Source organism: Tetrao urogallus (assembly GCF_951394365.1).
Source record: "Tetrao urogallus genome assembly, chromosome: 14".
NCBI classification, from domain to species: Eukaryota; Metazoa; Chordata; class Aves; order Galliformes; family Phasianidae; genus Tetrao; species Tetrao urogallus.
Genome location: NC_136827.1, coordinates 12,967,141 through 12,981,321, shown reverse-complemented (window position 1 = coordinate 12,981,321; position 14,181 = coordinate 12,967,141). Strand labels below are relative to the sequence as shown.

Here is a 14,181-nt window from a genome sequence, read left to right as displayed (position 1 = left end):
GGCAGGAGGAGGGAGAGCTGCCAGCTTCTGCACAGCAAGATGGAAGGCTCTGTTTCAGCTCTGCTCCCAGGGCCGGCACACAGCCCTCCAGCTCCGCTCGGGGCGCTCATCCCAACCCCTCGCCCGTCACTGGCTCGGGGATACGCTGCCCTGCAGAGCCTCCTTCTTGTGGTTGCTGCCATCCTTTGGAAACATGCAAATGCAGGAGATGGACCGTGGGCAGAGCCTCCTCGTTCTCCATCTTTTCCTTCACCTCTGAGCTCTGGCACTGTTACCGCCTGGCCTGGCTTGCAGTTAATGATCCGCTGCTGGCTTCTGCCCTGATAGCACTGAAAAGCCACTAAGGCTGCAGGACGTAAATAGCAGCTAGGGAGAGAAAAATGTAACTATCACCTAGGACATGAGGAAAACAAACCAGTGGGAGCAGGAGGAACACCAAACGTGCATTTTGAAGGCACTACAGCAATGTGGATGTGCGTAGGTACCGCAGTGCCCAGCTGCTCTGACTCACAGAGCAGGCAGAAGGCCACTCAGGTACAGCAACAATTGCCAGGATTACTGTAAATCTAAATAATCCTTCTTCTTGCAATGCCAAAGCACAGAAAGAGCAAAGACAGAACAGCGTAGCCTTGTGTGCTGAATACTGCAAGCACACAGCAGACTACTGGAAGCTACATATGGGACACATTTTGGAACAAGAACTGGAAGCAGCAAAAGCAAAGACAATGCAGAACTGAAGAACAACAAACAAAGCAGAGAACAAGAAGAAAGGGGCGCAGAAAAACATGTATTCTGACTTGAAGAAGCTACCCCTGTCCCGTGGCAGGAACAGCCCAGGCCCATGCAGTCACTCAAAGTGCTTACAAGTTTTTGATATTTTCTGCCACTCCGGCTGTGTACTGCGTGTCCGTCTGAAAACAGAAGTTACACAGTGTTAGATCACCCAGCCCCAGCTTGTGCTGCCCCGTGTTTGAGAAATCACCTTGCATACACCCTGGGCACGCTGTCAGCATCTCCACGTCATCCTCCTTTAACATGCATCCCCCCATCTCACACCCAGCGCAACCCCCGCTGTGACAAAGCCCTCCTCTGAGGTGAACCCAAGCCATCACACCCAGACCACAGCAGACAGTGCAGGATCCCAGCACTGCCTGCACTCTGCCCACACCGTGCCTCTGCACGAAGCGATAAATGCTGTCTGCAGCTTGTTTCATATGTGCCAGCTTTCATCCAAACAACGCTCGGCAGAAAAGGATCTCCACCCCTCTTGTGAAAAGCACGGGATTATTTACGTGCCTGCAGTTTCATTTCAAGTTCATTTCAACGCTTTTCTCCCCAAACCAACAGTTTGTTCCCAGAACTCAACCTGTGGTGGTTTGGAGGCAAAGGTCAATGGCACTGCAGGGTTCTATCTGGGAGTGAGATAAGTGCTAAGCAGGGACAGGCACGGGACACAAAGCATCTGACCAAGAAAACACCAGCAGGAGCAAAGGGCAGGAGACCCAGGAGCAGAAACGTGCGTGTTTCCTGGTGCCTGCATTGTTCTGGGCAGTCACATGCACCACGGGACCAAGATGCGGGTGGATGTGTGGATGCAGCACTGGGGTCGTTGTCTTGGCGCCAGGAGGAGGTGACATGAGCAATGCAGGGATGTGACACCAGTGAGGCTGTGCTGGAATGGCGACAAGGGAAGATTTTCTCAAGGGAACAAAGCTCCCATTCCCAAAAAAGGGCTCTGGCTCTGTTATGGAGTTACCAGTCAGGGGCCGAAGAGCCAAACACTACTCAAAATGTCAAACCACGAGGAAAGAGGCATCAAAACCAGGCATTTATCTTTGAGCTGCTCCCTCTACCATCATGCCACTGAGGTTTATCGTTCTCAGTGGATTTCTGAAAATTAAGACAAATGCATTTGGGGCTCACAAAAATAATCCTGAGGGGAAAGCTGGGGAGAAAAATAACCATCTAAACCCACAGATAAAAGCAGCTCTTGTGGATTAATGTATCAAGGCTTTTTAGCCCCCGGATTCCGCAACTGATTCTGGACTCCGACATGAGTGTAAAGCAGCATATTAGTCTCAGACAAAAATAAATGGGCTCTTGATAAATAAATGGGATCTGGAGAGAGGTTAGGGCCTTTTTCAAAGAACGGCTGAGAAACAAAGCTGCTGTGGGGGGGGGCTGAGAGCCCCCTCAAATGCGACCATGAGGCTGCTCCAGCTCAGTCTGGGAACAATCACTCCAGCACTCTTCCAGAGGTAGCAAGACACAGACAATGATAAAATCACGCATCACACAGCAGCTGCTGACGTGAGACATTTGTGTGCTCACACCCTGGCCTCCCTACCGCTTCATTTTGGGCAGGATGCATCTTCTGTTCCTGGCAAAGGCTGGGCTCATCTGCCCAGCCAGAAGACCAGGCCCACAAGCACGTGGCTGTACTGTTTGGCATCAAGTGGGACCAACAGGCCAACATCTTACCTCAGCGATGAGGACAACGATGACCGAGTCCTCCTTCTCCTGCTGCGTGAGCTCAGAGATGAGGGAGCTGAGGGTGTCCGTAAGGTAGGAATGCACCTCCCGCTTTACGCTGGGGATTCCCATCACGACAGACACTGCCCAGGGCCAAGAAGAGATTTTAGAAAGAGGCCACGCCGGACAAGATGTTCTTCTCAACTCCCATGACCACCCCGTGGTTCACCCAGTACAGGCCAGCAGCAGCCTGGTGCAGCCATGGCAGGGCACCCACTGCGGTCAGGTGCTCGCACAATGGCTGGGACTGCTGTCCTCACATTGCTTGGACTCTGCGGGCACCTGTGGGGACGGTGAGCTGAGGGCTGAGGCTGTGCTGATCCTCAATTTTGGAAATCTGGGGCATCAAGGTGGACAAAGCCACAAGCAGCCTGGCTGTCCCTAATGCTGGGCGGATTCCATTAGCAAACAAACCTGGCTTTGTACTCTTTTCTGAAAAGCAGAAAGGAACTGGAGGTTCTTTCTTTTCTCCCCCAAAAACTTAGGAAATGCCTCAAACTCTCCCTGCCCAAGGTCCTTTCCAGCATGTGAATGGCAACTTCAAGAGCACCCTTGTTCTCCAAAGCAGTCCTATGGCCAGAAGCACCTTGGCTTAAGAGGAATGAGTCAGCTGCTTGGGTTTGGGTTGAGATTTGGGAGCAGGGGAGGAAATGCTTAAGAACCCAAGTCCTGCTCTGGATGAGATTTGTTTCCTAACACAGTTTAGAGTCTCCATGAACTGTGCTTTAATCTGACTACCTTATAGGCAAAGCCTGGAGCACTCCAGAGATGGAAAGCAGCAAGAACCATCTGAGAGAAGCACTGAGAACCCTTTGTGAGCACAGACATCCCCATTACTCTCTGGCACGCATATGCTCTGTGGCTTACCCACCCCATGTGCTGCAGCACCAAGGAAGCTCACATGATACATGCAGCTGTTCCTCCAGTCCTGCTCATCTCCGCAGCGCAGCCAGGCCCGGAGGAAAAGGCAGGAGCAGGCACCAGGTGAGAGGAAGAGCAGTAAAGCAGCACTAATTCCCATTTACCTCCAGTGCGCCCCTGTCCCACATGCACGGCTGGCTGCAGACTGTTCTCCTTTGACAGCAAATGTGGCAAATGATGGAAGATGGTGGGAAGGTGCAGCACATTCTTGTTGGTGATATTCCACAGTTTTAACTTGGTTTCGTCTTAAAAAGGAAAAGGGAATCAATATGCAAGGAATGGTATGTAGGAAGAGACTGCAAGGCAAAAAGCCTTTTTAGAGCAGCCTGGCCACCCGAGACTACTGCTGGGTTATAAAAAATGAGGCCAACCTTTAACATGCTACCACAAACCCAATTAAAGTTCAGCAGGAGCCATGAGGGCCTTGAAGAACTTCCAAAATATTTGGGAAGGAAGGGGGAGAATGAAGATCAAATGAAGGCCAAATCGGATCTTTCCAGGGAGATCCAATTTTCTTCAACTGAGCAACTTAAAAAAAAATGAAGAAATAAATTGGCAAAGGGTGCTCAGCCAATCTAACTCCTTCCTCTTCCCTGTCTCCAGATACCCACTACTTTCCATATGCATTCAGTACAGCCACAGGAAATGGCACATGTGACTTGCAAGAAAAAAACTTAGAAGCAAGCAAGTTGGCAAATATCACTGGCAGAGGCAATCACAATGTTCAATGATGCATACATACCTGCAGTTAAACAAGAGTTTAAGAGTTCCCAAGTCTATTGCATTAAATAACAATAAAAACCAACAAACACCTCTGAACTCCACCGTTTGCTGGTGCCGGGAGGAAGAAGAGCACCGTCCTACCTGCACACACACCTCTCTACCTCCTCACTAGCAACCTCCAAACCATCTCCTCTGCTCCTGCTATTCACCAGATAGGCTGCTCCAGGTGCGGTTGATGTCTCGCAGGGCCTGCTTCTCCGAGACAGCTCTCTTGATCTCCTCCAGTACCAGGTTCAGCTCCTTGGAGCGCTTCAGGCTCTCCTGCTCGGCTGCGTGCAGTCGGTCCCGGAGAGCCAGGAACTCCCGCTGGTAGATGTCCACAACGTCACCTGCAGATGGCAAAGAGAGCATTATGTTTCCTCTGTGCTCAAAGGATGCAAAAGTGAAAGCAGTCATCCCTTCCATACCTCCAAACCAGGATTTATGGAGCTGTGGTCTATCATACACTAATCTGTTATGGTGGAGAGAGCTGGTTGATATACAAAGCATAGTTGATACATGCACAGAAGAAAGTCTCTGATACACAAAACAGCGTTTTGTACAGGGATGCACACGTGCTTTGTGCTACCATGTCGGCCGCGAGAGCTCTGACAGTCTGCGGGAACTTTCAGCTGCAGAGCCACAATGTAAAAGCTGCTTCCCTTTCTCTCTTTAACTTGGGTTCTGGTCATAGAGAATAATGACCTGATGTTGTGTGACCAAAGCATGGAGCAAAAATATGTTGTGTGTTAGTTCTTCTTTGCTCTACGCTCAGCTGCTTGCATTAGTTTTAAGGAAAATATTATGCATTTCTGCAACACCAGAAGTTGGGGTGTCAGTTGGCAACGACAGGAGTGAGCAGCAAGGACCAGGAGTTGAGTAAAAAAGAACTGGAAGTATTGGGGTTGGTGACTTGGTAAAACAACAACAAAACCAAGAAACACAAATATTTCCAATTGCCATGCTCCTTGCTTGGGTTGCCTTATTGTAGAAAAATAAGAGTTTAAGAGTGAAGGCTTTGGGCCTGAGAGTTGGTCTCCAAGAGAAGACACAGCCGGGACCTTCAATTGCCAGCCCTGATGCTATGGCAGATGGCACCCCAGGAAAGACCCCAAAATTCCCTCACAAGGACTGCTCCAAAGGACCATCTATCAGCAGGGTGAGCAGAAGCCAAATCTTGGGCTCACAGGGAGGGAACTGGCACCGCACACCCAGCTGTGCAGGGGACACGGCAGCTGCAGATGGCCTGGCATGAATAACTGGGGCAAAGGCAGCAGCACCACAGGGGCCCTCGCCAGATGGCACACAGCATCTCCAGGGAGAAAGAGCTGCCAAGTGATTGAGTGGATTTTATATTGCTCAGCCATAGTGGCTGCAGACAGGATGCTTGTCATTGTGGGAATGGCAGGCGCGGGCATACCACAAAGTTCTGCCCACAGCACGGAGCAGACAAACAGACAGCTGCTCCTACTCCCGCAGGGTTTTACTCAGCCCTCCCCATCTTCTTGCCACCTGCAGCCAGCCCTGAGCTGTGGCATCCCTCCCACAGTGTGTGTGAGCGGCGGTGATGCCAGCAGGTGAGCAACCTTGGTTCTGCAACCTGTCTGGACAAGGGGATCTATAGGAGGAGCAGAGTCCGACACAAGAAGCCCCCTGCCCAGCCCCATGCTGGCAGTTGCCAAGGCTGCCTCAAGGCAGAGTCCCAAAGGGATCCTAAGGACAAAACCAATTACAGTCATCTTAGTGCTCCTAAATGAGGCAGAACAAAGCCTGTCATGTGGCAATGGTGGCTGGGATGCTAATATCAATGCAAGTGTTTGGATACGCACCTTAAGGAAGCATAATAAAAATAATATATATAAATGAGTAACTTCTCAAGGGCAATAAAGCTTTTTATTGCCAAACAACACCTTCCCAGCCTGCCCTTTTTAAACAATAAAACAACTGAGTGCCTCCATCCATAACTAACTATACAACATCTGGCAGCAGAGTTGGTTAGCTATTGATACACTTTTCTGGGCCTTTTTTTTTACCCCATTATTAATGCAACTTGTGTGCTCAGTACACATACACTTTCACCTCTAGTCATTCATATGTTTTCAGTGAGGTTAGATTTTACAGAACAACATCAGAACACAGCCAGAAGAGCAAACTCAACCAAAAGCACTGCACTGGAGCCAGCGTGAATGGAAACAGTTACACCAACTGCACTGAGGATTTCTATTCTGGGGTCCACGAGCAAATAAAAAAGGGTGTTTTGAAGATCAAACATGCCTAGCTCCAAAGCACAGGGTTTCCAAGACAACAACACTTCCAAGTCAAGTTCTCTTTAATGCTTTTGCCTAGGAGAAACTCCCCCCCCATGGGGCCTCTTCCCCACAATCCTTACACACTCACTGCCCATCCCCAGGCACGCGCCCGCACAAGACTCCATCGACCTCTGGAGCTCTCTGCATTACTGCAAAGTGCTGGGAGATAGGGAAGGAGGAGAGGAAGGCAATCCCATCTGGTTGCTGCTCTGTCTGACACGGGCGACATGCAGGGGGCACAAACAGAACCAGTCCTTCCTTCATCCTGAGTGATACTGCTCCCATAGTTAGGGGTTTGCAGGAAAAACATGGCAACCCCCAGCATGAGGGGCTGCTGCAGGAATTTAAATTCACTCCACAATGAGCCAGACCTTAACCTGACGGTAGCTCCCATCTGTAAGAACACACCTCTAAGCCCTTACATTGTCTGTGGTTAGGGGTTTTCATGCTCCTATCTTTAAATACTAGGAGCAAACCTTGCTTCCCCTCCTCACTCGATGCTGGTCTCCTCTGCACTACCTGGAGCAGAGCATGGGGCTTTGCGCTTAATGGCTTTTTCCAGAGTGCTGCACTTCGTTTGTGTCAGACTGCGAAGGGAAATGTCACTGATTATTCAGGCACTAATGACCTGCCCACTGATGCCAAGAGCTGTACTTTTCATTAGGCAGCAATGGTGATGTGCAGTCAACCATTTGCTGCTTTTCTGGCTAATGGTTGGAAGTGAAATTGTATTTGTTTCCAGTGCTCTTGTCCTATGATGTGTTAGCAGGCTTTCCATTCTTTAATTAAAATTTCATGAAATTTGAAAGCTGATCGATTGTGACCAGTTACAGTGACAGCCTGAGCCAAAGCCTGTGGGGGGCACACAGCTTCCCCTGGATTCCCAGTAACACCATTTTGCACTTAGAATCGTCAAATCAGTAAGGCTGGAAAAGACCTCTAAGATCATCTACTCCAATCATCCTACCACCTATCCATACCACCAATATTACCCACTGACCACGTCCCTCAGTGCCATGTCTCCATGGTCGTTGAACATCTCTGGGTATGGTGACCCCACCACCTCCCTGGGCAGCCTGTTACAATGCATTACTACTCTTTTGGAGAATAATTCTTTCCTAATATCCAATCTGAGCCTCCCCTGGAGCAACTTAAGGTCATCACCTCTTGCTCTGTTGCAGGACAGACCTGGCAGACCCAGCTCTTTCAAAGCAGTACTTCTAGTGCTTGCAGATGACACTGTCAACCCAGTGCCCTGCAAACAACACCTTTCACACCACACCACACTCAGTATCTGCACTCAATGCTTCTTCAGAAGCAGTTTTCAGGCACAGGCTGCCAGGCCATTCACCAACTGGCTGCATGCATGGCAGTACACAAGCCTCTGGGCAGCTGCTGGCAGAGCTTGGCCAATGGCTGCACCCTGGGCTCTATTTTCTCCCTAAGGTTTGGTCTTGATCTGGGGCAGCACCTCCAAAGGTCTGGTTTTGATCCAAGGCCCCCAGCTGATACACTGTTGGCTTCCCAAAGGCTACTGTCCATCCAAAATGGCGCCCACTTCTGCCCATCCAAAATGGCGCCCACTGCCCACAGAGGAATTCTCTGCTTTTGTGGCTCTGTCCCTACTGAAGTGACAAGGAGGCGAACCAGGCCTTCCTGCGGAGGCAGGGGCTGAGGTGCCCACGTCCGCTCTGCTTATCCACTTGCAGTTTTTGAATCAAAGCAAAAAGCCTGATCTGGGTCTAAAGCAGCAGATGGGCACAAAATGAGGCCAATGCCGTAAAGCCGCCACTTTGCAGCCTCTCAGGGTCACTCACTCATGTGCACACAGATACAGTCAGGAGTTCTGTAATCCTCAATGCCGTGCTAGTCTCTCAAATCTTTGCTAGCTGGATTCTCCTCTCATTAGGAAGACCTTTGAGAGACTTTGTTTGAAAACTAGAAACAACTCCCAGCCTCTAATCTGTTTATCTGTGTGAAAACTTGGCTTCAAGAGCACAACGGCGCGTTTTGACCCTTCTGCTGCAATCAACACACACGTCAGAGTTTCCAGGGATGGAACAGCCAAAAGAAAGCACAGTCCTGGGCTCACAACACAGAGAGAGAGATAGAGCAGAAAGCCAAACTTTCCGTGTAAAAAACATCAGGCACAGCGAGCACCCGGCCTCGATGGAGCGCCCTCGGCCCTGCACGATGATGGGCGATTTGCTGTTTTGATGTTTAATGATTTATATAATGCTGGCGCTGCTCCACGCATTACACTCTAGATTGCCCCAATTGAATCACAATGTTCATGAGGTATTTGCTAAGGGAACGCCACCAGACTGTTAACGTGGACACAAGGAGATGCTGTGCTGTATCGGTGAGTTTGGTTCAGCCTCTGGGATGCGGCAAAGGCTGGGGCAGCACACAGGGACCAGCATCAATTCCACAATAAACATTTCATACACTGGAAAGCTAAATTTTGCCATTTGGCTATGGAAGGAACAAACCATCAACAGAACCCCAGAGCAACCCCAGAAGCCACAGGGAAGAGACTGCTGGGCTGTGTGGAGCTGCAGGTGACAGCTGTTGCTAGCCCACAGGGAAGGATGGCAAAAATACCAACTTGTACAGCAGGGAGGGAAAGAGAGAGTTCAGCAGCCAAAATACCCCTGGCTCCATCCTGACAAGAAAAGCAAGCATCCCAGCATCCTCACACTGCAAACACAAGTCCATCATGCAGCAAACGTTATGTGACACTTGCAGCATCACTGTGCACTGAATCACCGGGCACTGAGTCTCAACGGGCATTTTGCAGCAACTGCTTATAAAAACGCACTTCAACTTTCTTTGTTCATTTCACATTAGCGCTGCTGTAATTTGTGGTTAATATCAAGTCACAAAGCACCATAGAAAGTCATTAGTACCACGGGAAAGGTCGTTATTATTATTGGGAAAACAGCTGCAGGTGCAGAGGAGGAGGAACTGCTCACATGTCTGATCCTGCTCTGAAAACAAACAGCTCCTTCTACAACTCAGTTTTTTTGCTTTCAAAGTTCTAAGCAGTAATTCAGGGATGGGCAGGTTCCCTGCTGCATGTACAGCGGCCCATATCTGGATGGAGAACACTGAAATCCCACTCCCAAAAAGGGGCACACATCCCTGAAGGGATACAGGTGAGGATGCAGAAGTTCAGCACTAATGAACCACACTGGGATGCACACATGTGGGTACCAGCAGCCATCAGACCATTCTCCTGCACCTGCAGAGCCCTTCTGTCCCCACTGCTCAGCTCTGTGGGTGAGCCACACTGAAAGAGATAAAAAGCCCCCTGAACAGTGCATCCCCTGGGGTTTGTCATAAGGCAAAGTGAGGAAATCTCTGGCAGGCATAAGCCAGCATCAGATTCTGCAGAAGAAACCAGCTCCTCGGTTTGTCTGGGATTTTATCAACTTGTCCAAGGGATTTAATGAGACAGACGCATCAGCTGGCAATTTGTTATGCTGCAAAACAGCTGAGGAAGAGAAGGAAGGAGGCAAATAGTGCTATTGATCAGAAGAGAAAGAACATGGTATTAGGCAGTGAATTTTCATCGCAGCAAAAGGTTCAAGAGGAGGCCATAAGGTTCAGTATTAAACCTCCTGTCTCTTAGATTTAGTAAGGATCTGGAGAAAGAGATGAATTTGCAAAGTAGCAAAATACAGAAACGACACAGAAATAAGTTCCTCAAAGCCCTAAGCCAACCAAATGACTGGGAGAAAAGGCAACAAAATGAAAAATTAACACCAAAGCTGACAGATGCAAATTAATCGGGGAGGAGAAGGGAGTCGAGGTATTTTTCAGGCAGTTCCTAATTAACAGTATTAACTGAGAGGGAGATTGGAGCTTCAGAACATCTTGGTGCTGCTCTGCAGGTAGCAGCAACCCTGAGAGAGAAGGGATGGAGAGGGAGGCAAGGAAGATGTTGGTCTGCTCAGAGAACGGGATGGGGAATAATAGCATGAAGATTATAACGTTATTAAAATGATGCTGCCTAATCCCAGAATAGCCTTCACCTCCTCTGAAAAAGAGTATTATTACAGACTTAAAAGGGGCTTTAGAAGAAGGTGATGAGAATGATCAAAGGGCTGAAAAAACCCTGCTCTGCAAGGAAAGAAAAAATATATGAGATTATTCATCTTGCAACTGGCATAATAATAGGGCTCATGATGAAAAGCATATAAAATAGAGTGATATAATGAAAATATATCACATAGACTTTCATTCTCCATGCTTGAAACTACAGGAATAAGCAGCCATTCGATTCAAATATTGTTAATTTCAAACTGACAAAAAGGAAATGTTTTGTGGGGGGGGAAAAAAAAAAGTGTATCTCCAAACTTACTGCCATAGAAAAACAGCAAAAGGGAATTTAAACAAAGTGCCAGACCTGGCAGTGCCCCTCATCGTCCCACGGCGTGGAGGGATGTCTCCAAATTGCTGCACCTCTCCTCCCACACCACAACTTAATTAGGAACACTGCAGCTTTCTTCTTCAAAGTGAAGCTAATTCATTAGCAATCTAATTATTTACCTGTGTAGCACAATACAGCTTTCGAAGCATTTTCTCTCAAATGGAAAGCAAGGGCTTTGTTCTCGTTGTTTTTTTTTTAATACTCTCTATTTGACTGGGGAATAAAAACATGCTGAAAGTGAACAAAATAAGGCATTATAGAAATCATGGGTCATTAAACCTCCAAATAATTGCAGCTCCACAGGATTTTTAAGAGGACACATCACACTTGGGCATGGAAAGCAACCCAAAGGGTTCCTGGAATGCCCTTCCCTCTGTATGGCACAGCCAGCATGCAGAACGCCCTGGGATGTGTGCTGCTCCTGTGCACGGGAATGCTCCTGCAGAAATCCGCATGGCCACCCCACACACAGCAGAAGCCCTGGCACATGAGGCTTCACAAATACCATGTGCAAGAGAAACCTGCTTTGCTCCCACTGCTTGCAACCCATGGGCTGCACTGCTGCCCCTCCTGCCTTGTTCTCACCGCAGGGCCAAAGCCAGGGAGTGCAATCCCATGAGACATCCCCAAAGAGTGCAAGCGTGCAGGCCTGTGTCCCTATAGGTGCCTTAAAGAAACAAAAACACGGAGCAGAGCTAACGCCTCACAGCCTAACAGGAAACCCCGTTTTATTACAACCTAATTGTGTTATTAATGAAACACAGACCTCACTCCACCAAAACCCACGCAGCCTGCTCCGTGCCGCAGCGCTAATGGCTCCGCTTCCCGTTCGACAGGAATGCCTCCAAGAAGGCAAGCTGATCTTTGCAAAGGTCACTGTGTTAATCATCGTGCCCTTTCTCTAGCAGCCGCTGTCGCTAATTGCCTGTGAAGGAGTCGAGATGAAATTCTTGTTAATCCTCCTCCCAACATCACTACAACTCAACATCATCATCATTCCCTTGAAACAACTGTAAGCAGCTGATGGGCCCACAAGACGTGGACTGAGAGGGTGAAAAAAGCAGCTCATCTCTGCAAACTGAAGGCTAACGTGGTGATAAGCAGCAGGAAGTGTGGGGACAGTTGTGCTTCCCCAGCTCCTGCTAGGAAAGAGCATCGCAGCCATCGCTGCGCGCCGCAGCCTCAGAACAGCCGAGATCCTGGAGCACGGGGAGTTTGTTTAATCAATAACATATGAAGCTTCTGGCACAGTCGAGCATATGAAGGAATTTTACAACAGCAAAATAAAGCACTGCTGTGTTATAAATCAGAGAACACATATGGAAAAGTTAAAGGGATGTACTAAGTCGCAGAGATATCAAGGAAATCACAGAAGTTCTGGCTGGAGTCCCTGGCTCCATTTGTGCTAAGAGCAGTGAACTTCAATGCAAGTCAGGTTTTACTGCTTTTTCCAAAAGAGAAACTCATTTGCAATGTGTGCAACTGTATTAGAGTGAAAGGATAGTGAGAGCGCTTCCTTTGCTCCGCTGTCTGTCCACATACATCGAACTTCTGGTCTACCTATGGGCGCACAAACAGATCCCTGTTTCCCTATGGTACCAATGCCTGACCAGATCACGGCTGTGCCTTTGGGCAGCAGCAGATTTTAAAGCCTCTCATCCTGATCACGCGATGAGCCGATCTGCACCGCATTTTGTTTCAGCTCTCTTCAGTAATTTGCAGAATGCTTCAAATAAAACTCATAGAGAGCCTCTTAAAAATTATTCAACATCAATATTTGAAATATTTATCCCCCAGGGTGCAGGCTCGTAACACGAGCACATAATGGGGTGCATTTTCCTCTCTCCAGAGACAAAACAAGGCATTGCCATTAAATAGCACACTTAGCCCAGCTGTAAGCGTTGATGCTATGTGAGGTCTCCTGTTTCATCTCATATACAAGGATAACTCCTGGGAAGAACAACATACCGCTAAAGGAAGACCTGCTTCTCGCTTTCCACATTCAGCAGCCAAGAGAACACAAGGAAGGGTTATCCAGCAATGCTGACACCCATCCCACAAAGTCACAGCAGCCAGAACAGAGTGCAAAACGCCTTTTGTAACCACGTCCCGGAGCTGTGACCTGCAGAAATTCTGTTCTTCCTTACAACCACCCCACGTCGGGGGTACCTCCTGCAGCCCTGGACTGCAAGACCACAGTGCCGGTGCTTCACTTCACAGCTATTCCTAAAGTGCTGTTCAGCCCTGGCTTTTGTAAGCAGCCACCTCATGCTCTCCATGAGCGGAGGTGCACTTCAGGTATCTCATTTCCTTACAACACCTATTTAAATGCATCCGTTTTTTCAGCATTTCACACACGGTTACCTTTACTGGTGACATGCAGAAAGCAGCACTAATTGCTGTGAGGGCTGCTGTGGCTCAGCTTTCCAGACTTACACCCAGAGGGAAGCTGTGCTGCAGAAAGATTCAGCTTGACATGTTCACCTGATGCAAGGGTGCCCCAGCTTGAGGAGGAAAGCAAGAAACAGTGCCTGAGCCCATGGGGGTAATTTTCCATGACAAAATCATGGCTGCAGTTGGCAGAACATAAGCACTGGGAGCTCAGTTCTAGCCCCTGTTTCCTCTGAACCGAGAGGTTCAGTGTTGCTATGATGCCTGGGAGGCATTTCTGTACTTGTATCCTTTAGGGACCCTGGGTGCATCCCGATGCTGCTGCAGCAATGGTCCCTCAGCTCCGTTCCTGGTGCTGCCAGCTGTCAGCTGAGCACACAGAGAAGTTCAACAGATGCTTCATCCTCTGGAGGCGTCCATAAAGAACTCACCCCAGGTTCATGACTCATCCTCATGCCCAGCTTCCCAGATCAGCTTTGTCACCCGGCATTGCTGACTGCAGTGTGCCGCTGCAAAAAACCTAACCCAATTTTCTCAAACCTTGAGACCAGGCAGTGGAAGTTGTGCTGGTAAGCTGCAGAACCAGCACCAGGGCAGCAGGTAGGGGAGCTCCATCCCTGCAGGGTGAGGATAAACCTGTGGCCACCGGGAACAACTGGAGTGGAGGCAGCAGCAGGACAGCTTCCCAAAGGATCTCACTGCTAAGCTGGAGAGTCTTGAAAAAGCAGAAAGTAGGAACTGTAACAGCATGAGGATGTACACAGCTACGGATGGATGGCCACGTCCAAAGCCTGCTTACAGCGGTGCTGTTCTGGCAGCCTTATAAATCAC

General features: G+C 48.9%; 1 protein-coding gene across 1 annotated transcript in view; it reads right to left on the bottom strand.

The window, feature by feature from the left end:
* MGAT4B (alpha-1,3-mannosyl-glycoprotein 4-beta-N-acetylglucosaminyltransferase B) overlaps positions 1-14,181 on the bottom strand; it is a gene marked incomplete at both ends in the record, with an annotated part of 35,424 nt that overhangs the window by 7,728 nt on the left and 13,515 nt on the right. Inside the window, 4 exons of the mRNA XM_079542265.1 lie at positions 865-911; positions 2,482-2,615; positions 3,558-3,698; positions 4,386-4,565. Coding sequence (XP_079398391.1) covers positions 865-911; positions 2,482-2,615; positions 3,558-3,698; positions 4,386-4,565 — 502 coding nt within the window. The remainder of the gene's footprint in view (positions 1-864; positions 912-2,481; positions 2,616-3,557; positions 3,699-4,385; positions 4,566-14,181) is intronic.